The 22,988-nt window shown below is 42.4% G+C and overlaps 2 protein-coding genes across 11 annotated transcripts in view; one reads left to right on the forward strand and one right to left on the reverse strand.

Annotated features, from left to right (window-relative positions):
* DNAI1 (dynein axonemal intermediate chain 1) overlaps window positions 1–11,134 on the reverse strand; it is a 130,844-nt gene extending 119,710 nt beyond the window's left edge. For all 7 annotated transcript variants that reach the window (XM_085529733.1, XM_085529734.1, XM_085529732.1 and 4 more), the window contains exons 1-2: window positions 11,035–11,134; window positions 317–376 (exon numbers count right to left, since the gene is read on the reverse strand). In XM_085529733.1, coding sequence (XP_085385859.1) covers window positions 317–376; window positions 11,035–11,067 — 93 coding nt within the window. In that variant the 5' untranslated portion in view covers window positions 11,068–11,134. The remainder of the gene's footprint in view (window positions 1–316; window positions 377–11,034) is intronic.
* A 171-nt stretch (window positions 11,135–11,305) lies between these two features.
* Window positions 11,306–22,988, forward strand: part of FAM219A (family with sequence similarity 219 member A) — an 89,763-nt gene continuing 78,080 nt past the window's right edge. For 2 of the 4 annotated variants that reach the window (XM_015848297.3, XM_015848298.3), the window contains exon 1: window positions 11,306–11,528. In XM_015848297.3, coding sequence (XP_015703783.1) covers window positions 11,469–11,528 — 60 coding nt within the window. In that variant the 5' untranslated portion in view covers window positions 11,306–11,468. The remainder of the gene's footprint in view (window positions 11,529–22,988) is intronic. The other 2 variants (XM_015848300.3, XM_015848301.3) reach the window with 1 other exon arrangement.

The following is a 22,988-nucleotide window of genomic DNA, read 5'->3' on the forward strand; positions in this document are numbered from 1 at the left end:
AGCAGGCAGTTTTCTCACAGCCTTTGTCAGCTTATAGTTTGGAATTTATATCACATACTTAAAAAAAAAAACAAAAAACATTTTCATTTTGCAGCTTACCAAAACTCTGCCTTTGTTCCAGCTTCCATTTTTATTCTACCTTGCTAGTGTAATTCCCTTTTCAGTGGAATATTCTAGAGCTACCCCTTATTGTTAGATCAATTGGAATGTTACTAACACCATAAAAGAAAATCATTATTCAGGCAGAATCTAGTTTGCATCTCATAGACAAAGAAGAAAAAATGACATTTTAAAACTCCCAGATTTGTGATCTTACCCGTTTTTTAAGTGAAAGCCTCGGTTGTCCAGCCTTTCCTCCTTGAGGTCCACTTTGGCTCTGAAGTGAGAACAGACCCAACATAAAACTTCACAACACTGTGTTCCCCAATTTAACTGGAGTAGAATATCATTTTAATGTGCTTGCTAAGGTTTGCTGCAATGGTATGTTTCAAAAGCCAGATATACCAGTACTTTTTTCTAAGTGTTGTCTGAATGAAAGGTAGCCACAGTCAAAATATAAGTTCAACGGAATGGAGAAATGCAATGCCTTATCTGTGGTTCACATTTATGTCACACACACCACGTTCTAGCTCCTCACTCGGATACACCAAAAAGACCAACTTGCCCCAAATGCTTGTCTGTCACAGTGAGGTCATAGATAGAAGGTTAGCACCTACGAAGAGAGGATTACTGAAAAAAAACATGGAAAACTGATCAATAACTGGGAATTTAAGCACCAACAACCTCCTTGAGCAAATCACAGCAAAGAAAAATTTTAAGATAGGCTTTAAGGAGAACAAGACAGTTGTTTTCAGGGAGCTTATACTGCAATTCTAAAGGAGGTAGCCCAGAGGTTAATAAAAAATGCAAGGACAACAGTGACAAAGATTTGTGAAGACTCTACAGAAAGCAGAGAGGAAATGAAAGATCCTTTTGAGAAGATGCTGAGAGACAGATGAGATGGAGAACTCAGAAAGCAAAGAATGAGGCTACTGTATTTTAAGAGGAAAACTGATAAACAAAGGAGAAGACATCAGAGATATTGACAAGAACAGTTTAAGGATGGACCCAGGTAACATCAGATGGGACTGGTGAGAAAAGCAGAGTTTCTGCTTGGAAAAAGCATTTGATTTTGTTACCCAGAAGGAAATACTAGAGAAGAAGGAACAAAAACAAAGAGGTGGAGGGGTAAGCTCCCATGTGTTTATTGATTTTCTTTAGAAGAACATAAGAGTATACCTCTTAGCTCAGTTCAAAGGTCCAGCCAGCCTCAAGGGGATTTCTGAATCTGAAATATTATCTTTCTTGTTTCATATCAGTGAACCTTTTTCTCCACAAACTTACTCAGGCACTTTGGAATACATGCTCACTTCTAGCACGAACAACACCCTACATCAAGGACTTGTACAAGCCTTGCTAATGGGAGCATGGATGTGTATATGCAAAGAACCACTGCTTGCTGTTTAAGCCTGCTAGTTGCTGTTTTGATCTGGTTTTCTCAGTTCTCTAGCTGGAAAGCCTTGTTTTACATTATCTTTGGTTAATCCTCTTCTGTATTTCTTATTGATAAATTGAAAAGCATGAGATGCTGCACAGATTCCTAGGATCCTCTCATGATTCCTCTTCATTATAAAGAATAAATATTTGCTTCTGTTTTTTATGTATTAAAAAATTAATTACCTGTAATCACTTTCACACAGAATCTCCAAGCCTTATTTCTAAAGTCCCATTACTTATTAAGATGTGGCAAGACATTTCCAAGAAAGAAAGTATTCTCAGATGAGATGAGGTGAATCAGGGGTGAGAGACTGTGCCTTCCAATATTGTTTCCCATCATACAAGCTGTTACTAACGAAGTGTGAGTATTTTTATTCCAGAAAATGTACACTAAAAGCAATGAAAAATTAGAGGACCGATACATTTCTATGCTTAGAAAACATGCCTTACTTTAAAATACAAATTGCTATTAGTCAAATGGACTCACACAAGAAGAAAAAAATATCAGAAAAATAATTATGACATTTACTTTAAAAACCGCCATTGGGGTGATAGCAGAGCACAGCAGAGAGTCGAGGAGCCTTGGCATCACAGCCATCACAGCCCCTACTCAAACCACTGGATAACACAGACAGCCTGCTTTCCCCACGACACTGCTCAGCAACAGAGCTTCCTGTTCTGCAAGGAAGATATTACATGTGAAATAGATGTGATAAAAGCAACATAATTTAAAACAGAGCTTCAGAGCAGAATATTATTTAGATCTGAATCAAAACCAAACTCTTAATTCTAAAGAGGAAACAAAGCCTACTCACTATTACCCTTCGTAAATGAGTGTATAAAAGCATTTATCCAGCTGTAAAGGCATTGACGAGGCAATCTGAGGGTAATTGGTTTTGGCAGTTGCACACATTTCAATTAACATACTCTAAAGAGCCACAAGTGAATAAATATCTGGAACTGTATTAAAATCCAAAAGTGGCATTGAAGAGAGCTGGGATTTGATTACAGTGTCTGGAAGGAGCACAGACCCTACCCTACTCCCCACACAGTGTAGAATTTTGAAGAACAGAGTGTGAGCTCAGGTATCAAAAAGGCAGCAATAACCCAGCACAGCACAGAAGTGAGGAACACTGTAGGAAAATGAACAGCAGCAAAACCCAAAGCTCTGTGAAAAAGGCACAGATCACCACTGTAACAGGGCAGACTGCAAATCTTGTCTTCTTGCTGTCATTCTCCCACTCTCACTTCTCTGAATACCTCAGCTCAGGAATGTCCTTCCTGATGGGGCTGTGCATGCCTGTAACTCAGCCCTGTAATATGGGATTGTCATTGCTAGCAACGTGTTCTGGGCTTTGTACTGAGATTGCAGAGCCTCAGGACTGAAGCTGGTTGTCTGGTTGTCTGAACTCTTGGCCTACAACAAGTATGACCCTGGAAGCAGAGAAAGAGAACATAGCAAACAGGAGCACAAGTACAGGATGATTCATGATGGGGCACGGAATTGGCACTGGGTACTCCACAGCTGCAAACAGTTCACCACTGGTCAGCTGAAGAAATGCAGACCTGCAGGCCTGGGCACAGATGGTTTTAGGGATAACAAAAGGTAACTTATGGTTGGACTAGATGATCTTCTAGGTCTTTTCCAACCTTGGTAATTCTGTGATTCTGTGAAAAGCAAGCAAGCAAACAAACAAACAAAAACAGCAGGATCACAGAATGGCTTAGCTTAAAAGGGGAATCTAAAAGTTGAAAAACATCACACATTGTAACTTCAGGTGCAATGTTGAACCATACACCAACAAGGGTGTTAAAGGAGTGTTAGTTAACATAGAAAGAAACCTCAGTCAGGCCTCAGAATGAGGAAGAAGAAACTATCAACATGGACATCTTATTCTTCCCAGTGGAGGACACAGATGCCAACATCTCTCCACCCTGTTCACAAAGATCAGTGACAGCAAAATGAAGCTGTCAACCTTGGAACCCAAGGACCAGGAGAGGTGAGTACACCACCAGAAAAGGGGCATAAAACTATGAAGCTTGCATGCAACAATTTTAACTACATTATTAATATTGTTATGAACAGAAATATTCTGACCATCCACATGGTGCCTGAGGCAGCTTGCTGGGAGTCCTACTAGCAGCTAAACTGAGTTCCCCTCAGAAAGGGGCAAGGACACTACTGGTAGGACAGTTATAAACCACACCTCTTATCTCTGGTATCTTGAACCACAAAACACATCACCACCACCCCAAGTCCTAATAATACCTCATGACAACTTGGCTATCACACAGATACAAAGCCAAGTGCTACACAGCTAACACAGAGAGCCAGTCTGACAAGAAATCTGAATGTAGAATTTGTTGGATATACTGGGTTACAGGCACAGAATATTCTACAGAAGCCAATACAAAAAGCAGAAGGCAGCATTCAGGAAGCAAACATCATTCCTGCAGGGATGCGTGACAACAGCCCATGCTGGCAAAGTGCCCGAGGCAATGCAAGGTTCATGTCCAAATACCTGAAATTGCTGCAATCCAGCTGGAAGGTGACACAGATAGAGGGATACGTGACAAGATGCTAAAATTTTGGTAATATGTGCACCATGGAGGATGCACTAAAACTGACAGATCTGCTTAAAACTGTTAAAAGAAGTAAGGTGAGGAATAAAATTGGGTCAGCCAAGAATAAAAACCATTTTACATTTTACCACCTCCAATTCAGACAATAGCACGAAGTCTAGCTGTGCCAGTTGCTGGAAAAGACAGATGTTTTCATTGTTGTGCCTGTGCTTGGTCCTTTTGTTAATTCTTTCACAAGCTCCAGCTTCCTGTAGAGCTTTCCCAAACCAGCACATTGTTCTTCCTCATATCTTTTCTTAAAAACCTTCTGTCACGCTAGCTGTAAAGAGCTCTCAGCAGCACCCAGGTAGCTGGTGTCTTGCCACCACAGCTGAGAATGATGACCACTGTTTCTTCATCGTTCTGCTGCTCTCTCAATCTGTTACACATAAGCTGTTATTTAAACTGTAATCCTTTTGTGCTGACAGCTATTTCTCTCTTTCACATAACACAGTGTTTGTACAAGGGAAAGGTCACATAATGCATTTGGACACATAAATAATAAAATAGAACTGTGAATCAGCTTAATCAGGTATTTGCCAGCAAGGTGCTGATTACGGGGGCTGGCCCTCACATACATATCTCTAAAATTCAAGCACATTTTTGCTATTATATAATGAGCTACAGAAATAAAATAAGAAAGTTAGCATGCTATTTTATTAAGACCTCAAAGAGAAGTGTTCAGAAGCACGAAAATGCAAGAATTAAGGTTGCTGGGGCAACCTTCAATTCATCCCATTGGGCACAAGTATGACACATGGCTTAACTGCACAATCACACACCTTTTTTTTTTATACTTTCCCTGCCTCACTTAAGCTCTCCCAGGTGCAGAGTATGGGCAGAGTTGAGACAACAAGTTGCTATAAGTATTTTGGTTTATGTTGGTCAGCAACTAGTCAAACACTCAGCAAAGAACACTTAAATCCAAACAGCTAAATTTTAGCTAATTCTGTATAAACTGGAGACAGCCATGCCACCGAAAGCATCATAAGCCTTTGTAAATCTTCTAATTAAATTCCTTTAATAATTGTTAAATTCCATTCTAACTAATAAGAAGAGAAGTGTGAATAATTATATGGAATTTATATTAGGGAAAAAGAGACGTTGTTGCTAGGGAAATCAGGAACAGATAGATGGAACAAAATAGTTGCAAGGATTTTCTTACCTCCAGATCATCATCGTAAGTCAGAGCACTGAAAAATGACAAAGTGTGAACTCCTGCATGTTGAAATTGTTTCACTCTAATGACCATCCTATGTTAAATAAATTGACTGATTATTGTAGTTCCCACTCTGAAAAGGCAGTAGAAGCCCATGACAGTCATAATGCCTAAATTAAGTGTACATATAAAACTCAGGTGACTCTTATTTTCCGGGGCTATGTCAGATGTCAAATATGCTCTAAGACAAATCAACTGTGCTACAGTAAAGATACATTAATCTAACAGGATGATACAACTGAAGAGAAGAAACAGCTGAAAACTGATGCTTTAAATGCCACCTAAGCTTCCTTCTCCTTGCTACAGCTCCCTCTACTGCAGACAAGCTACCAAGAGATGGAAACAGGCAGAATCAAGTCTTCAGCAGGAAGTTTTCCTGTTGCTGACCTCTCCAGAAAGCATTTCTAACTCTTTTTAGGTAGAGTGCTTCAACTGACTCCAAGTGAAATTCCTCTAAATAATTTTAAGTATAAAATAAGAAATCTATACTAAGAACAAATAAATTGTCACTTTCCAAGGGACATAGTTGTATATCAAAGAAGCACTTTCAGGCTGGCATTTAGGAAATGCTGTCCTCTATCTGTATCCCTGAAACATGTAATGGGAGTTTTATGAAGTTCTGCCCTAAACACTTTGGAATTAATGCACTTCCAGCCTGGATAGAAATGAAGAAGATAAAGAAAGATACACATCCATTTAAGCCTCATAGATCTTGCTCATTCTATCCACAATGATTACTACTCTCTCCTTCTGTTAGTGTTGTGATGTGATAGCCACTCATTGCTGATCTTAGACTCATCCACATTGTATATAAAATGGACAGAACAATGGGTACCTGCCTTCTTGACTCAATAGCAAAAGCTCTGAAGCTTTTTACAAGTCATCTGGTTTCTAGATGTCCAGTTCTTTTTTAACAGACATTTTGTAAGGACCTGCTTCTTAATTATTTCACCCTACGCTGCATTAAACCTCTGAATTGTCAGTGGCAATGCTGATGGTAAATAAATTACCCTGCTGTCAAAGAAAGAAGAGATTTAATTTCATGAGCAAGCGTTCATTTAAGAACCAGGTCAAACCCTCCAGTCATGACTGCAGAAATCCCTCTGGAAAAATGTCTGTACTGCTCACATGCTGACCTAAGGCCTGCCCTGACTGATTAGGTAGGAGACACAACCACATCACCATGAGTGCTGTCCTCCTCTCAGGACAAGGCTCCTTGCTTCAGCCTTTGCTAGTGGTTCAGCTTAGACCACTTCTTCCACACCAGATCTTCTAACTGGCATGGTGAGGAGCCAGGCACACCACTATACAGTAACTCCTTGAGTAACATGAAATTTCTCCTCATTCTTAAAGAACAGAGTGGGTTGAACACATCTGGATTTGCAGATCCTGCCTAAAACACCAGAGAACTCAGCAGGGATGATGGAGGTTCGTTACACTACAAAACTGTACTGTCAGTTCATACTAAGCAAATCTTCCAAAGGCTGCAAATGGATTACCTATTAATGAAAAGCTCATTGTGGAACGATGACAAACCCAGACTAAATATTTTTTAAGATTTTAAAGAGATATTCTGGCAGCCTTTCTGCTCCCCACGCCAGCTGTCTTCAGAAGACAATCAGACTGCAAGGCTGAGCAATCACAGAACACTCCTGCTAAGGTTACTTTATCTTCCTGAGCACGGACATCATCATTACCGCTTCCTCTGGAGCTCAGCAAATAGGTTAACAAGTCATAGGGGAAAAAGAGAACAGAGTTGTTTGTAGGATTCCGAAGGGGAAGAGGGAGAGTCATTACAAGCAGCGGACTTGAGTTTACTGTAAAACCATTTAATAATAATCTCCTGCTAGCTTTCTCTTCTTGTTTTCAGTATTAGCAGTCTCCATAGTGAAATACCGCTTGGCAAAATGAGCAGAGGAGTAAGGCACAAAAACAAAGCCAAGGGAAGCAAAACAACTCGTGGCCTGCCCTGCAGCAGACATCCATTTACCTCATTAGGGATGCCAATTTAAGTGCTATTTGCCAAGACATTTTAAAATGACACCAAACCAAGTGTTTATTTTATACTACATGGATGGTTTAATGCATGCTCAAGAGCCAACAAGAACCTTACAGGCCTGTGCTGGCAAAACGTATGTGTCTGCTATCTGCATTTGGGAGGGGGGGGCTCTGTCTCTCCTTGGCAACTTGCTGAGCAGCAAAGAATCTGCTGACATGTCAGTGTGAACAGGCCAGTGTGTCAAGTGTAAGGAGGAATGCCTTGCTGTCCAAATTCAGAAGTTTTCTTAACAGGGCACAAGTTGCCTCTTTCTGACAGCAGTGTTGACCCTTTGTGGCAATCTAGCAAGTCCAGTTTTATCTGCTGTAAATGAAAAATATGCAGTGTCAGCTAAGAAGCCATAGGCAAATCTGTGGGCTCAGCCGTGGAAGTACACAGCACCACACAGCAGCTCCACTGCTCAGACAAAGCAAAGATGAGCTACAAAACTAGGAACTTGAACTCTGGATCCAGCACAGTCAATACCTCCAACAGCAAACCTGACAGCCATGGTTAAAATAACTGTTTTTATGAATATTCAGCACCCAGGACCATGCACAGGACTGACACCGGGCTAATCACTTGCAATCCCATGCCTTATCAACAACGTTCTGCAGGTTCTTGTACATGCCAATCAGGTCTGTATTTTTAAAACATTATACTGTTTTAAAAAGCATCCTGTATGTCATACTCAGGATCTCCTTTTCAAGAGAGCTGAGAACCTGATTCTTCCACCCATCTCAGCCCGATTCGAAACACCGTCCAATGCCCTTCCATAATGCTGCACTTTCTCAAAATGCTGTGGGTCTCAGTTGTGTGTAAGAAATTTCAGATCTGAAAGAAAGGATGTTAGCAAAGTGTACAGAATACAAAAGTCTTATTATTTACAATGCTGCATTGTAAACACATAGATCAAAGCATACTGGAATGTTTCTTATTAATACCCACAAATATACCAAAGCCTAACAATGCTTCTAATTAAGGTTCAAGTCACATCAAATGATTTGTTTTAAATCCACTTCATCTACTGCCTTCATCTCTGACAGTCAATGAGCTTTTGGCATATTTTCATCCAAGGGTATGGGAGACCCCACCCCCCCAAAAAAAAATACATAAAACATCAGGTGGCTGGAGACTGAACTGGAGGCTGAAGTCACTGGGATGAAGAGACAGAAGAATGAAACAAAGCAAGAAACTGATGGAGAAGGAGAGAGAAAATAAAAGACAGGCACAGAAGAAGGACCGGCAACCACCACCTCTGAGGGAAAAGAAAAAGAACTGATCACAAAGCACTTGAAGAGCACACAGCCATGAAAAAGAAGGAGAGGGTGGAAGTGACACACGATAAAGGAAAGAAACAGATAATGTTCAGGTAACTACCTCAACTTTGAGAACAATCTCAGGGAGAAAACTTTCAAAGGGAAAGCAGTCAACAAAAAAATCCTGCGAGGCACAGCAGAACAAAGCGACACGTAGAAAATAGATCAGAGGAACGAAAAGCACAGGGACAGGTGAAAAGAGCATAGTGCTAGAGGAGAATTTGCAATGAAAGAGACAAGAATGGAAAGATTGGAAATTATGCTCAGTAGAAAAGAGTCTCAAAAGCAAGTAGCTGGCTTGTTTCCTGCCTCGCTGTGAACATTAGCGGAGAGTAGGCGTGTGTCTGAGACAGAAGTGCATTTATTTTCAAAACAGAATTTCTTGGCAAGAATTGAGATCTAGACCTTGACTCACCAGTTAATTTTATAGTAGCCATCAGGCCTCAGTAAATAGAAATCAGGCCCCGATGGTGCAGTGAGTAGTGCAGAGGCACAGCCATCCATGCTGTGATTCTCACTGCCCCTGTGTTGTGGGCTTGATTTTAAATCAGTGGAAATAAGACAGAAGATTCTGGGCTGCAGAGCCAGCTCGTGATCCACACAGTTCCTCCAAGGCTAGAAAGTTCTTGTAGAAGAAAGTACATGGAACAGCAACAACCACAAGGCAAATGTAGGAAAGGAAATCCAGGGCAGGTTAGAATTTATTTTTCTTTTCAATTATGGTAATGAAAGTTAAGTGAAAAGCCAAAAATACAAACTTTAAACAGTTCATGATGTTTCAGGAACATTAATATGAACTGAACACCTTTACAGAACATTAAGCTTTTCAAGTAACACATGAATGAAAATTTAGACATTTCAAAATCTTTGGGGTAAAGCTTACTCAAAATGTTTGAAAATGCTTATATAAAAATTCTGAAACTAAGAGAAACTAGCATGTGCAAGTATTTAATCCCAAGTTTAGTTTATATCATTATTATTAACACTTGGTTTTACAGTCTCGCATAAACATCTTTATTATCAAGGACTGAATGAAGTCTTGGGTTCTGAATTCCTGTACTTTGTGAACTTTTTAAAGCCTCTGTAACTCAACAACTGTACTTCTTAGTAAACGCATTAAGAAAACTGCAGTGATCCTCTCTCTTGCTTTTTTCAACTCCAAAGCCCAGAAGCCCTCTTAGTATGTGCAGAAAAAATGCAGTGGCTCCAAAGACATCAAGCCTATAAAGAACCACCTCAATACTTCTGAGTTTCACGCTCCAGTCCTCAGCCACAAGAGCTGGGAGGTCTGATCTAGCCCTGCTACCTTTAGCTGACTCAAGCTTCGTAAATTGTATAGATCTACACAGACTATATACAGCCACTGTGTAGACAAACCATAGTACAGATCAGTCACTCTTGAATAAACAGAAGTTACTTGACCATAAAGAAGTCTAGATGAGGAAAGCGAAGCAATGTTTTCTGTTCCTTGGTTGTTGTATGTACACTGCTGCCCTCAGGACTTGGATCACTGAGGCTTGTCTGGGGATTTCAGATACCACTTCACAGCTTTGAATACTTCCATCTGTCTGTCTTTCGCCTTCACCTGTCCTCGTCAGTTACAGTTTGCTGGCAAACACTCTGGACTGAGGAAGCAGGCTGCTTGTTCTGGGTTGCTTCTGGATTACCTATGCTGACCTACAGAGATCAAATAACGTTGGGACTGATCAAAGCCCGTGATGAGAAAGGTTTCAGCTGCAAGATTGCCTCCTGATTTTAAGTCAAGTACATGAGATCCAGGAGCGAAGGCACCTGAGCCCTTCCTCCTGTAAGGCAGAATTTGTGTGCAGCCTCCCATGCCAATCCAGAGCCTGAAGCAGGCAGTAAGGTCAACGGGCAGACATCCACCCAGACTGCTGATCCTACAACAGGGTTAGGGCCTTAACAGTTCAGAGACAATCTCATTTCATTGCCTGAACTGAGAGAACGAAGAGTAAAACAAAATGAAACTGACAAAAGCTACGTATAGTGTGTAAATATAGCTACGTATAGTGTGTAAATATATATATATACATAAATTAATTTTTAAAATCAGGCTTCAACCTGCTAGTTCTGTCTTTGAAAGGATCTCAGTGGGAAAATCTCATGACCTAACTCAGAAGGGAACTCTTTATCCCCTGAACAGACCATCCTTCAAATCTCTCCAATTTAGAGATAAAAAGGTGGTGGGGGTCCATGTCAAAGGCCTTGCACAAGTCCAGGTAGACCTCATAGGTGGCCTCAGTGCACTGAGCCCGCTGTGGACACAGGCCCTTCCTTACCTGCCGCTGCCTGTCAGCCGCCTTGGCCGGCATAGCTGTGCGTGTCGTTACCCCGCACGGCCACGCACCGCCAACCGCCTCCGCCCGGACGGAAGTTGATAGCGGCAGCCGTGGCAACGCGGCGGAAGCGGCAGGGGACTATTTGTACCCCGTCCCCGTGTTGGAGGCGCGGAGTGGTACATCCTACAGGCGGCGCTGCGGCTGGGTGCTCCGACATGGGGCCACGCCTCCCGTGATATGCACAGACAGGGGCGGGACCAGCCACGGCGCCGGACCCGGAAGCGGCGCGGCTGAGTCACCGCGGTAGCGAGCGGTAGCGGCGATGAGGCAGCAGCTGTGGAGGGCGGCGGCGGCAGCAGGAGCGTCCTGAGGAGCCGAGCAGCCCCGGCAGCGCCTGCAGCACCGCGGCCTTCCCGCCCGCCCCCGCCGCCACCATGATGGAGGAGATAGACCGGTTCCAGGTGCCCGCCGTGCGCGCCGAGATGCAGCCGCTGGTGAGGGGCGGGCGGGGCCGAGCCGAGCCCGGGAGCCGCCGCTTCTCCTCTATGATGAGGGGGCTGGGAACGGCGGGGAGGGGGGGCGTTATATAACAGCCGTACCACAGCGCACGGCACGGGCGGGGGCTGCTGTGTCACGGCCGGGGGGTGAGGGGCGGGATGGGTTAGGGGGGGGGTGGGTGGGTGTCTGTCGGTGCTCACGTAAAGTTGTGCATCTCAAAAATAAATCCTGTGTCGGTACGAGCTGATTTTATTGTTATTTATTTATTTATTTTCCAAGGGATGGTCTTTGTGATTTATTTATTTATTTATTTATTTCTTTCATTCCGGGATGTTTTGTACCTTGGTTATGCTCAGACGGTGAGCGAGATGATGGGAAATGTTGGCACAATGGGTGCGATGCGCCTCGGGGGCTGCTCCGGTAGCAGCGCTATATGGGAAGCGCCGCTCCTCGCCTGGAGCCGCTGTACCGGGGGCTCGTTGTGCTGTGCTGTGCTGAGCTGTGCTGTGCTGTGCTGTTCCCCAGCCCCTCGAATAGCCCTTCTGTGCCATTGTCCGTTTTCCCATCGAGGGGTTGGCTCCTTCGCGTGTGCTTCTTTATGCTCTCCGTTCTCTATATGCTTCATTGTAACCCGAGACTTGTAGAAATGTGTTTCACCTTTTGGTGTTGGATAGCAGCCAGAACCCCCCATCCCCAGGATACTGATTCCCTTTGGTTACCTGGATCTACCCCTGCACCTGGTGGTGCAACATGGAATGTTTGGGGAGGTGTAGGAGCCTTCATGAAATACGTGTGTGGATCCTCCTGACGGCAGGTTGGGGTGGGTCACTGGCAGGTCAGCATTAGCGTTTCGTCTGCTGAAACATCAGAGTGTTGGCAGCTTGTGTTGGTGTTCCTTGGTCTCTTGTTGCATCTGGTAAAACACCGAGAACAAAGCAAATGCCTTGTGAACAGAAGGACCCTTCCTACGAAGGTCTGCAAACTTCAGAGTGCTAAGAAAAATGCATTTCTTGTTTCTTGCAATAGAACTTGACCCTTTTTTTAGTTTGGTTTCTTTTTGTGGTTATTTTTTGGCTCCGTAGCTGTAGCTTTCATGGCAGGGAAGAAAACTGTCTGTGCAAAGTGGGCTTGTTGCATGCCCTACTTTGTCCAGCAGAAGCAGAAGATATGGCAAGGGTGGCCCTTATTATTCCTGTTGGTGTGGTGAGAAAGTTTGGTAAATCTGCTGTCAGACCAAAAGAAGAACAACAACAAACACACAAACGGAAAAACTAACTAAGGTAGGTTGGCACATCATGCATCAGTGATAGTAAGTTTAAGTAGGTTTCCGTCCTCTCTTTAGCAACCAACGATTTGGAAAATGTCACAAGGAGATTTTATGTATTTCTTAAAAGTACTCTGAAGACACATTCAAAGAGGTTTTCTTCCTGTTCTTCAGAATTTCGGTTGACTTCTAAATAAGGGTGCTCATAGTGAAAACTGGTGCATGTGAGGGTCAGCTGCAGTGAGTGGGTGCTGTGACATTCTTCCATGTGCCTGGAAATGCTGGTAATAGCCTCAGACATGTGACAGGCTGAGCCTGGTGTAGCATTTTCAGTGGCTTCGTCTGCCTTGTAGCTCTTGGTTGGTGCCTTGCAAGCAGGGATTGTTTCTTGTGAGAAACAACAAGTTTGGGATTTGGCTGTAGTTGGCTATTCTTCTTTGCTTGGGTAACTCAGCTCTGCCCGATGCTGCTGCTTTATTGTATGGTGGTTACTTCTTAGCTTGTGCCTCTTCTCCTTACTCTTTTAAGTACAAAGTAACCTTTGTATCTCTATCCAGTGTTGAAGGCTGAAGGACTCTGGCTGTGTTTTCCCCATCCAAAGGGCTGAAATAGAAGCTTGTTTTCCAGGTCTTACCTGAAAGCCAGGTTTCTTCAGAATTAATAAATATATACAGCTGGTAAATGCTTAAGGAAAACCATGTTTGAATGTAGTCTGAAGCCATTCTAAGCCCATAAACATCCAGACCATCCCCTGATATGTTATTGATCAGTTATTCATAAGGGGTGTGACAGTGTAGACAAATTTGGTGAAAACATTTCCATGTTTTTTATTGTTTGGTTCTTCAGTTTCTGGCTTTTCCACTGGGGAAGAACACTGTCTATTCAAGCTGATGTGCACTTGTTGCATACCCTACTAACTGAGTGTATTTTTGTCAAGCAAAGGTACAGTGAGATACTCAGAAGTCTTTGGGGTAGTCGTCTGTAGGAGTCTCAAGGTGAGGCTTGGACCAGATGGCCTCCAGAGGTCCCACCAACCTCAGGCTCTGCAGTTCCCCTGACTTTCCCGTCGATTGCAGTGATGTGAAGCTACAAAGGTGGGCAGTCATTTCCCTCCCCCTTTTCAGTCTATTTGAATAAGCATCACCAAGTCACACAGACTGTCCTGATTCTGCTTCAGCCCTACAAATGTTTTATGGGAACTGCTGTACTCTAATGTCAACCTATGGAAAAGTCTTAATGGAGTCTTAATGGAGGAGTTGTTGCAGGTAGATGGGCAGGATGGCTGACAGACCCTGACTAGACATTGGCAGGTCATACGATGAGATGAAGCCCAGTGTTTCTCATCTTTGCAAGACATACTACTCTGTGTATTTTGAGATTGTGGTACAATGTTCCGTGAGAATAGGGCAGTCCTGATTCCAGATTCCTATCCTGGAGACTGCTGGCTCTTGGCTTCTGCCTCCAAAATAGCTCCCTCTTCAAATTAACAGAAACTAATTTACCTGGAGTCTTGTTCACTTCTAACAATTCAGTATCAGATCTTATCTTTCAACATGGTATAAGCTCAACTGTGGAAACTCTTCCAATTATTTTCAGTTTCACAGAATCACCAAGGTTGTAAAAGACCTCCAAGTTGATCCACTCCAGCCATCCATTTACCACTAATATTTCCCCACTAAACCATGTCCCTTAGTACAACATCTAAACGTTTCTTGAACACAGGTTGGATCTCTGTCTGGTCAGAATTCTGTACTCACAAGAAAGGTGCTCCCCAGTAGCTGCTGTGTAGCAAGTTATTTTCAGATAAAATCAGTTTGCAGCATGGCTGAGATGTGTAATGTGGTGACGCCTCAAACTCAGCATTTCTGCAGCACCCGCACAATGAGGATGATGTGGAGGAAGAGCATTAAATAGCTCTGAAATTGGAATGGAGAAGCCTGGAATTATTTGTAGTCTTATCTTACGTGCTCTTCTCATAACATAGAAGTGCAGTGTGTGCTATAGGCTAAACTCTTGCAAAATCCTTACTCTTTTTGTTAAAGTGAAATGTACTGAGCAAAATGCAGGGGGTTGTATGTTGGATTCTGCTGCTATGTGGAACCTCCCCAAACTGGCTGGTGTATGGTAGCAAACTGATGGGATTGGATTGCACATCACTTTTGCAGTTGCTGTTCTTAGCATGAAAATGCAAGTAGAGTAAAAGTGCATTTCCCCACATGGCATCAGTATGACTTTTCCTAAAGTAAGCACCTACCAAAGCACAGCAGCTTCAGGAGAGATTTCCTGCAAACTACTGAGACTGTGGCTTCATTTGTGAAAGTGGCACCTGGAACACAGTATTTTAATTTCCCGGTTCTCTTGAGATCCCAGCTCACTTGGAAATGGAACCTCTTTTCAGACAAATTGGGCTGATGGTTCTTATACGGTGTTCTGAACTCTTATGGTCTGGTTGGTTGCTTGGGCTGGCAGCTTGAGTTCTGATTACTGAGGTAACCAAAGGATTTTTACTAACCACATCCTGCAGCAACACTGTTGGCTTCCCAGCCAAAATGCCAAGTCTGTGCTGGTCCTGGAGGTATGCTTATTTAATGTGTTCTTAATTTTTGAAAATATTGACTGTCTCCGGCTAGGGAAGTTATGTTGTGTATTAAGATTTATTTTATTTTATTTTATTTTATTTTTTCTTACTGGAAATAGAAAAGCAAGAATTACTAATAAGAAAAATGAAAGGTTGTGCCTGTAGGGCTTAGAAATAGTCTGTTAAATGTAACGTTAGGTCTCCAGTGCAGCTAGACAAGAAACTCATCTTTCTAGAAGGAAAAGCCTTCTAAAATGAAAATGTCATTCCTATGTATATTCATTGTAACATAGCCAGGGGCTTACACAGCTATATGTTCTGTAAATGCCTGCTGTACGTGATACTTATAATGGCCCATTACTATGAGTCCTGAAATAGAAATATTCCAGAGGAGCTCCTTTTAGTTATGCAACCTGTTTTGATGTGCAGCAATGTCATTTATAGCAGCAGTCTTAGAAACAATCTCCCGGAGTACTTTTATACTGTTGTGGTTGTTCCCACGTATTGTATCAGGCCTATGATACAGAGGTATAGGAGCAATTTCATTCTTCCCCCAATCCAGGGTAGAACTGGAGCAGCCATTCTAGCGCAGGCTCTCAAATGACTGCAATGAGAGTGATCTGTTAGGGTGCCAGAGCTCCGACTCTCTGTGCTGCTTCCTCTTTTCCACTGCTGTGCACAAACTCAAATGTAGTTGTTCTGTCAGTCAGAGATCCTTTTCTTAGTGAAGAGAAGTGTTAAAAGGGAGGTGCTGTGAACTTAACAGAGAATTAAACCTGCACAGTCTCTTGGGATTCTTCCATACTTCCCAGGAGCTCATTAGCTGTACCTTGATAGTAATATCTACTGTGACACCAACTTCTGGTGCTGAAATTACTGTATATTCTCTCTGCCACTCGTGATGGCAGGTCAGTAAGGAGTCAGAGAAGATGAGCACAATTCTAGGGCAAGAGAGGAAAGCAGTGCATGCCTTTACTTCTGCAGCTTTCATTCAAAGAAAGCTCTCAGCTCGCCCACAGGACTGCAGAGCACACGTACCCTTGCTCAATCTGTATCGTCCTTGCTGTCAAATTGAAGACTGAACTTGATAAGAAAACATGAGGGGACCCCATCAGTACCTTTGCCTGTGGGTGGGAGGTGAAGTAGGGAGCAGACTAAAGGCATAGCTGGGAGTCAGTCAGTCACAGTGGTGTGCCTGTTTTCTTACAGACACTTTAAGACCTTGGCTGGAGCAGTTGTCTTTCTGCTTCTATGCAGATCAATTACCTGTCACTTTCCACAGTCAGTCTGCCAGAATGTGTCTACACTTTCCCCTCACGTTGCACACACCACACATCTTCTGTGGGGCTTTGCACCATTTTGGATATAAGGTCCAAGTGGAATTATTCTGTACCTGTCACTAAAATTGGCATCTTAGTAGATGCAGCCAATCACAACTTGTAAATCAATGGGTTTCAGCTCCAACCCTGTGTAGATGTCCTGACCATTATTCTTCTTTCTGAAATTTGAATTGTAATCTTTTTTGTTGAATGGTGTCCCTTCTTGAGTATACAATAAAAAACAACTATTTTCTTCTCGACTTTGGCCCTGGGGACAATGAGCTGCAGTAAATGAAATTGTAGGTGGAAATTTTCTTCAGTTCTGAAGAGAAGAAGCTTCTGGGGAATCTGCTTGGCTTTGGGAAATGTCCACCATCAATTCACAGGATTGTGAGGCTTGTTGCTTCTTTGGGAAGATACGCTCTCTTAAATACTTGTGGCATATAGTGGTTATGTCTTAATTGCTTTTACTAAGTTAGTGGCAAAGTCCTCTTAGTTGTGGACTAAGAGAAGTTTGTCATTTTCAGTAGTAAAGCTGTGGGTCAGAAGTAGTGGAGAAGACCACTGACACTCTTAAAGAAAAATGAGTGAAATGCATTTTCTTCACCCTACTGTGTAAGACCTTATTTTCTGTCCCAAAGGGAAAGTGGAAAGCATTATTTCTTATGTCTTAAAGCTGTTCAGCAGTACTGGCAAGCTGTCTAGTGAAGATGTGTCTTCTGCCTGTGAGCAGGTTATTTTGCTAGGGCACTTTGAAGTTCTTCCCTGAACTTAGTAAGTTCTACTGCATATGAGCAGCTTTATTACAGAGGTTGTCAAGCTTACTGTCTAGAGTTGGTGGACAAAAGACTTAAGAAGGCTGTAAGGTAGGTCAAGTCTTCAGACAGTAGTCACCATGGAATTAGTGTTGAAACCTGTAACCCAGCACTGTAACCCTGCTGGACCACAGCTTTTAGAGTTGGTGTGCTGTGCCAAAGGACATAGTTCTAGCCTTTCTTGTCATTTATTTGGAGATCACCGTGCTTGCACACTTCTCTGAGGTTCTTACAGAAAAGACTATTGTATCCTTTCTGTCTCTCTTTTGGTTTTTGGTGTTCAGAGCCATTAGACAGGAGTCCTTTCTCCACAGGCACAATACAGGATCTCATCTCATGCTTGTCTGACACTTTTTCCTCTTGTTATCTTTTCAGTATCCTTCTTGATAAGATTCATTAATATGAGCAACTGACCTTTTGGGTCTGTAGTGTTCAGTCTAATAAATCCTACAGTCAGTCTCTTTTCCTAAGAACCCAGCACAGCAGTAGTATTATAATGATCATCATTTTTCTCTGTCTTGTGCATTTTACTGATTACATGGGAATGTAGGTTGGTGATTTAGTACACTTGTATTCTAATAAAGTAAGTATTTACTATGACTTGTCTGAGGTTTTGTTTGGCTGCAGCCCTGGGTGTGAAAGGAAATCTCTGCCTCATTGTCAAGGACAAGACCCCTCCATGTTTAGAGCCGAGCTAGTTCCAGGAGCACATCTTCTTGGAGCATCTCAGAGGAGACTTTACATAAATTCAAAATTCATTAACATCACAGGGAATTAATAGCAGTCCACAGTGATAGCAATAAGGTTTTCATGCTGTCACATGGGAGAGCTGAATGTCATGGTCAAGGCAGGCACGTTACATAATACTTCATGCATGACCTTCTGAAGTGTGTTGGACCTCTGAGATTTTATTCTTTTATTATTTCAGTCATGTTATTTGGCTTAGCAGGCTGGAGGTAGTTGTGCTTCTTGTCTAAAATTGTATTTCAGGCTGTGATCTTAATTGATAAACATGACAAATCCTCTGATTTTTGAAGGCTGAAGTCAGTTTATCCTTTTTTATTATGCAAAGGTGCTTTCTCTTGGTCATTACTATTATATGGGGCTTAATTCTGTTGATTGCCAATGATGTTGTTGAGCAGTGTCATCTTAACTGGTTAATCAAATTCACTTAAATGGCATCACTTAAATAATGCCATTTGGTAACTGCAGAACTCTTTATCCTGAATTTTCTTTTGGAATAACTACCAAGATGTGTCATAGTGGAATTTTGTAAATGGATGTCTGTCTGCCTTCAGAGACAAGGCTGCTTCTCTGGCAGATTGCAGTGCTACATCTCCTGTGTTGCAGTATGCTGAAAGCCGTTAGGGATCTGCTGCTGCCACCCGCATCCTCTCAAACTCTAAAAGACTTGCACACATGGAAATGTCACGTTCTTCTCAGTTTACTAAGAGCTGTGTCACTGCTTTATATCTGTGGGTCAGACTTTTAAGAAGTTGCTGGTTGTCTGTCTCTTCCAGAGTTTCCAGGTAAGTTTTACTGACCCTCAGATGATATCTCATGTGCTAAGAATGCTGTCTGAGCTAGTTTTATTATAGGTCAACTGGTGCAAGCAGTGCTCAGGCAGTGAGCACATACAGCTCTCTTAATCAGGCCTAACCGGTTAGTTTTCAGTCTTGAACAAATGTGCTTCATCCACATCCTCTGTACATTTGTCCCCACTTGGAAGAAAGGATTGTGCTGTGGTCACTGAATGCCTGAACACTGTGAGGTGCACTGCTCCCTTTGGCAGAGCAGAAGGCACCTGACAGATATAGCTAATATGGTGTAAAGAGCACCTATGATTCAGATTCAAATTAGTTCTGCTCTATGTGTGCCAACAGTTCTAGTTACAGACTTTTCTTGAAGGTTAGAGCAACCAGATGGATGTCTTCTGAAGCCTTAAAAGCTACTTCTATGTTACAGAAATTTCATTAATGACTAGAAAGATGAAATCTTAGAGGAATTTTTTGCTACTATTTTAACTACTTATTAAAGGTTCTGATTGAGTTTGTTCTGATTTTACCTGCTAGTGTTTACTGGTGTCTTGGTAATTCATCTACAGCAGTATGGAAAAAGGCTAATAAACCACTAGGGTTTATTAAAAATTGTTTTACTACTTGCTGAAGTGTAGAAAGTAGTTCTTTAAATCTGGCCTTCCTTCATTTTAGCAGACCCCTTGGAAAACTACCAACCATGTCCAGGGGATGTTTCAGTCTAATTAGTGTCTCCTGGCTTGGCTTGCTGCTCTGAACCTCTCCTGGGTTTGTATCAAGAGAGAGCAAAGCCTATGTTTAGAGCAGAGGGGTGTGCTGAGCAATGAGTGTACATCAAAAACTCTAAATGGAAAGCAAAGGTGTCATTCTGGATATAAGAGTTGGCCTCTGAGATCTCATCATGAATGATACAGGGAGAGAATGATAGCTTTGTAAGCTGTTATCCTGTGGTGTGCCTATAGCTCAACAAAAGTCTTGATGTTACTTTACTTTGCAGGTGGTGGGCAATATTCAGATCTGGCTAAAGGCAGCCTTGTTTCCATTTGTGCAAAGGTAGTGGGCTCTCAATAGAGCCAGTGTGCCCTCCAGCATATAGAAGACCTATACCAGTCCCTTTATATATCTCAAATTCAAAAAACCAAAACCTAGACAGTTAAATTGGCTACAAGTTTGAGGAGGTCATCCCTCTGAGTCACGTGGTAGGAAGCAGTTTGTTACTGAGATGTGTGCCTTTCCTGTACTTCTTGTAAGTTGTGCTCTGGAGAGCTTGAAGTGGGTATCAAGGGAGATCATAGGTTGACTGATGCTTCAGGAACAGAGCAGCTGTTAGAAAAATCCCTTACTACGTCAAAGGAGGACCCTACAAGCTTACAAGCACAGGTGAGCTATGGGCAGGGGGATTGTGTGAGTGAAGATGGGGTGCTGAAGGGATGTACAAGGATATTTGAATCTTTTTATGCTAAATACAAGTGTCCAGGCCCTGTTTTCAGCCTTGTAAACATGGACTTTGAAAAGCGATGTGCTGTCAGGATTGTACTGATGCACCTTTTTCTTCTGGAAGACTCTAGTGTAAGTAAATCAATTAGTCCAGCTGTCATTTCAGAGTGCTTTCTTAAAGGAGGAAAATGGTATTACCATACATAGTTACTTTTGATAATAACAATTGGAGGCTTTTTGAAAACACAGTCTTTCAGATTTGAGATATGAGTGGAGAATACTGGTTAACTGTAGCAATTCACTGTACCTTCTCTTGAAGAAATAGACAAAGGAAGTGTCAGTGCAGGTCTGTTCAACAGGAGCTCCATAGAAATCGTAGGTCAAAGCTGAGTTTTTTGTTTTGTGGTTTAACCCTGATAAGGAAGCTCAGCACCACATATCTACTTCATACATCTCATATATCTCAGTTCCTCCTGGTGGGATGGGGGAGAAAACCAGAAAGATAAAAGCGTGGGTTGAAGTAAAGACAGCATACTAGGTAAAGCAGAAGTGTGTATGCAAGCAAAGCAAAATAAGGAATTCATTTGCTACTTCCCATAGACAGGCAGATGTTCAGCCACTCTTAGGAAAGCAGAGCTCCTGACATATAGCAGTGCCATCACTCCAAACATTCCTTCTTTCCCCCAGCTTCTATTGCCAAACATGATGCCATAAAGTATGGAACATCCCTTTGCCAGTGTGGGTCAGTTATCCTGGTTCTTTCCCTTCCAAGCTCCTTGTGCACCCCCAGCCTCCTTACTTGTAGGGTAGTATGAGGAGCACTGTAGTTCTTTACTGTGTGAACGTTGCTCAACAGGAACCAAAATGTGGACGTGCTATCACAGTCTTCATCAAAGATCCAATACACAGCATCATACAAACCCCCACAAAGAAAATCAACTCTATCCCAGGCAAAGTCAGAACAATTTGGAAACTGAGTGATGCGGCTCTTCTCAAATTGCTGTGATCACATAAATGCTGCTGTGCACTTAAAATTCATTGGTAGTGGTATAAGTCTTATTGTCTTGCCTTGTCATATATGTAGTTTCAGAGATAACTGTATGTCATTGGCAGACAGAGTCTATATGTAAACAAAATGTTATGTAAAAAGTTCTGGCTCTGGTATTGTGCTGAAATTGTGTTGGGTGATGGATGTCTCTCTTCCAGTAATACCTGTAGCAGCTGAGATATGAGAAAAAAAGGAGTCAATTCAAGTATCTGAAAATGATTGTATGACATCTCTGTTGTAACAAAAAGTAACTTCATAGTACATTGGCTAGATATATTGGTGCACAGACTTTGTGCAGTAAGGAAACACGGGCTGTACTCTTGGAAGATCTTCAGCAGTGTCCTTGGCACATGGTTAAGTTCTGTTTACATGAGTGTAAACTTAGCTGTCCTGCACCTAATGTGGCATTGCTGCCTGCTTCTGTCACTTGTTCCACAGCAAGTTGTGTGGTTGATCTTGGGTGTTATAGTCAGGGATGGAAGTTATGGGCCATAGAGGAAACAACACAGGACAGTGACCAGATCCAGTGTCAGGCTGTGTCTCATGCTGCATACTGAGGAACTCTTTTGCTAAAGCTTTAGAAAACAAATCCAGGTTGCTGGGTTAAATGTTGCTATTAAAGCAACTAGCAGGAGTTCTTCCTGATCTCTAGTGGAGCTGCTCTTTGAATTCCTGTCTTTGTCATAGCTCATAGAAGGCTTTATACAGATGTAGCTCTATTTATGGTGCAGGGTCAGGACTCTAATTACTACAGCACAGCCAAAGGAGCAGCCTTCCCTGCTCTGACTACCCCATGCACCTCAAATGCAAAGGGAAGAGGAAAACCAGTATTTAGAGTGTGTTCTTGAGAAGCTTTTCCACAGCTTTTACAGAATGCGCCAATGGCTTAATGTGATATATTCTATTTTTAATGCGAACAGATCCCTCTAGAATCTTAATGTCATCTAGAAAACAAGCAAAATAGTTGCTCTCAGGATCCAATATTTGGATTGGAGAAATTAAGCTGCATTACAAGGTCCACTGAACAGGAGCATGAACTGTCTTGTGGTTTTGTTGCAAGCTTGCCATCTGCCTAATTGTCTACGAGGTACATATGTTGTGGCTCCTTTGCTACCCTCAAGCCTCTGACAAGTTCAGGTAAGCTGGAATACGTCAGTGAGTGCAGTGTACAGTCTTCTTATTAACTTCTCCTCTGTTTTGTTGTAGCAGGTGTGCTCTTAGCTGTACCAAAAAGTAAAAATTGTCTTGAGTCACTCCAAAAGCGTATGTGCAGTACTTGGGGTTTAGGCGGTGTGTTGTTACCAGCTGTTGCCAGCTGCTAGGCATCCAATAATATCTGCTCAGGCCATTTACTATAACCTCTTTTCCTGCTTTGCTACTTGCGGCTGGCAGAACTTTTCCATCTATCTATCTCTTCCCAAGCTTCCAGGAAGGAGGCTTAAGGTCTACCTGGGGTCATG

Source organism: Coturnix japonica, chromosome Z (genome assembly GCF_054131305.1).
Source record: "Coturnix japonica strain WE chromosome Z, WE-NBRP24, whole genome shotgun sequence".
Lineage (NCBI taxonomy): Eukaryota > Metazoa > Chordata > Aves > Galliformes > Phasianidae > Coturnix > Coturnix japonica.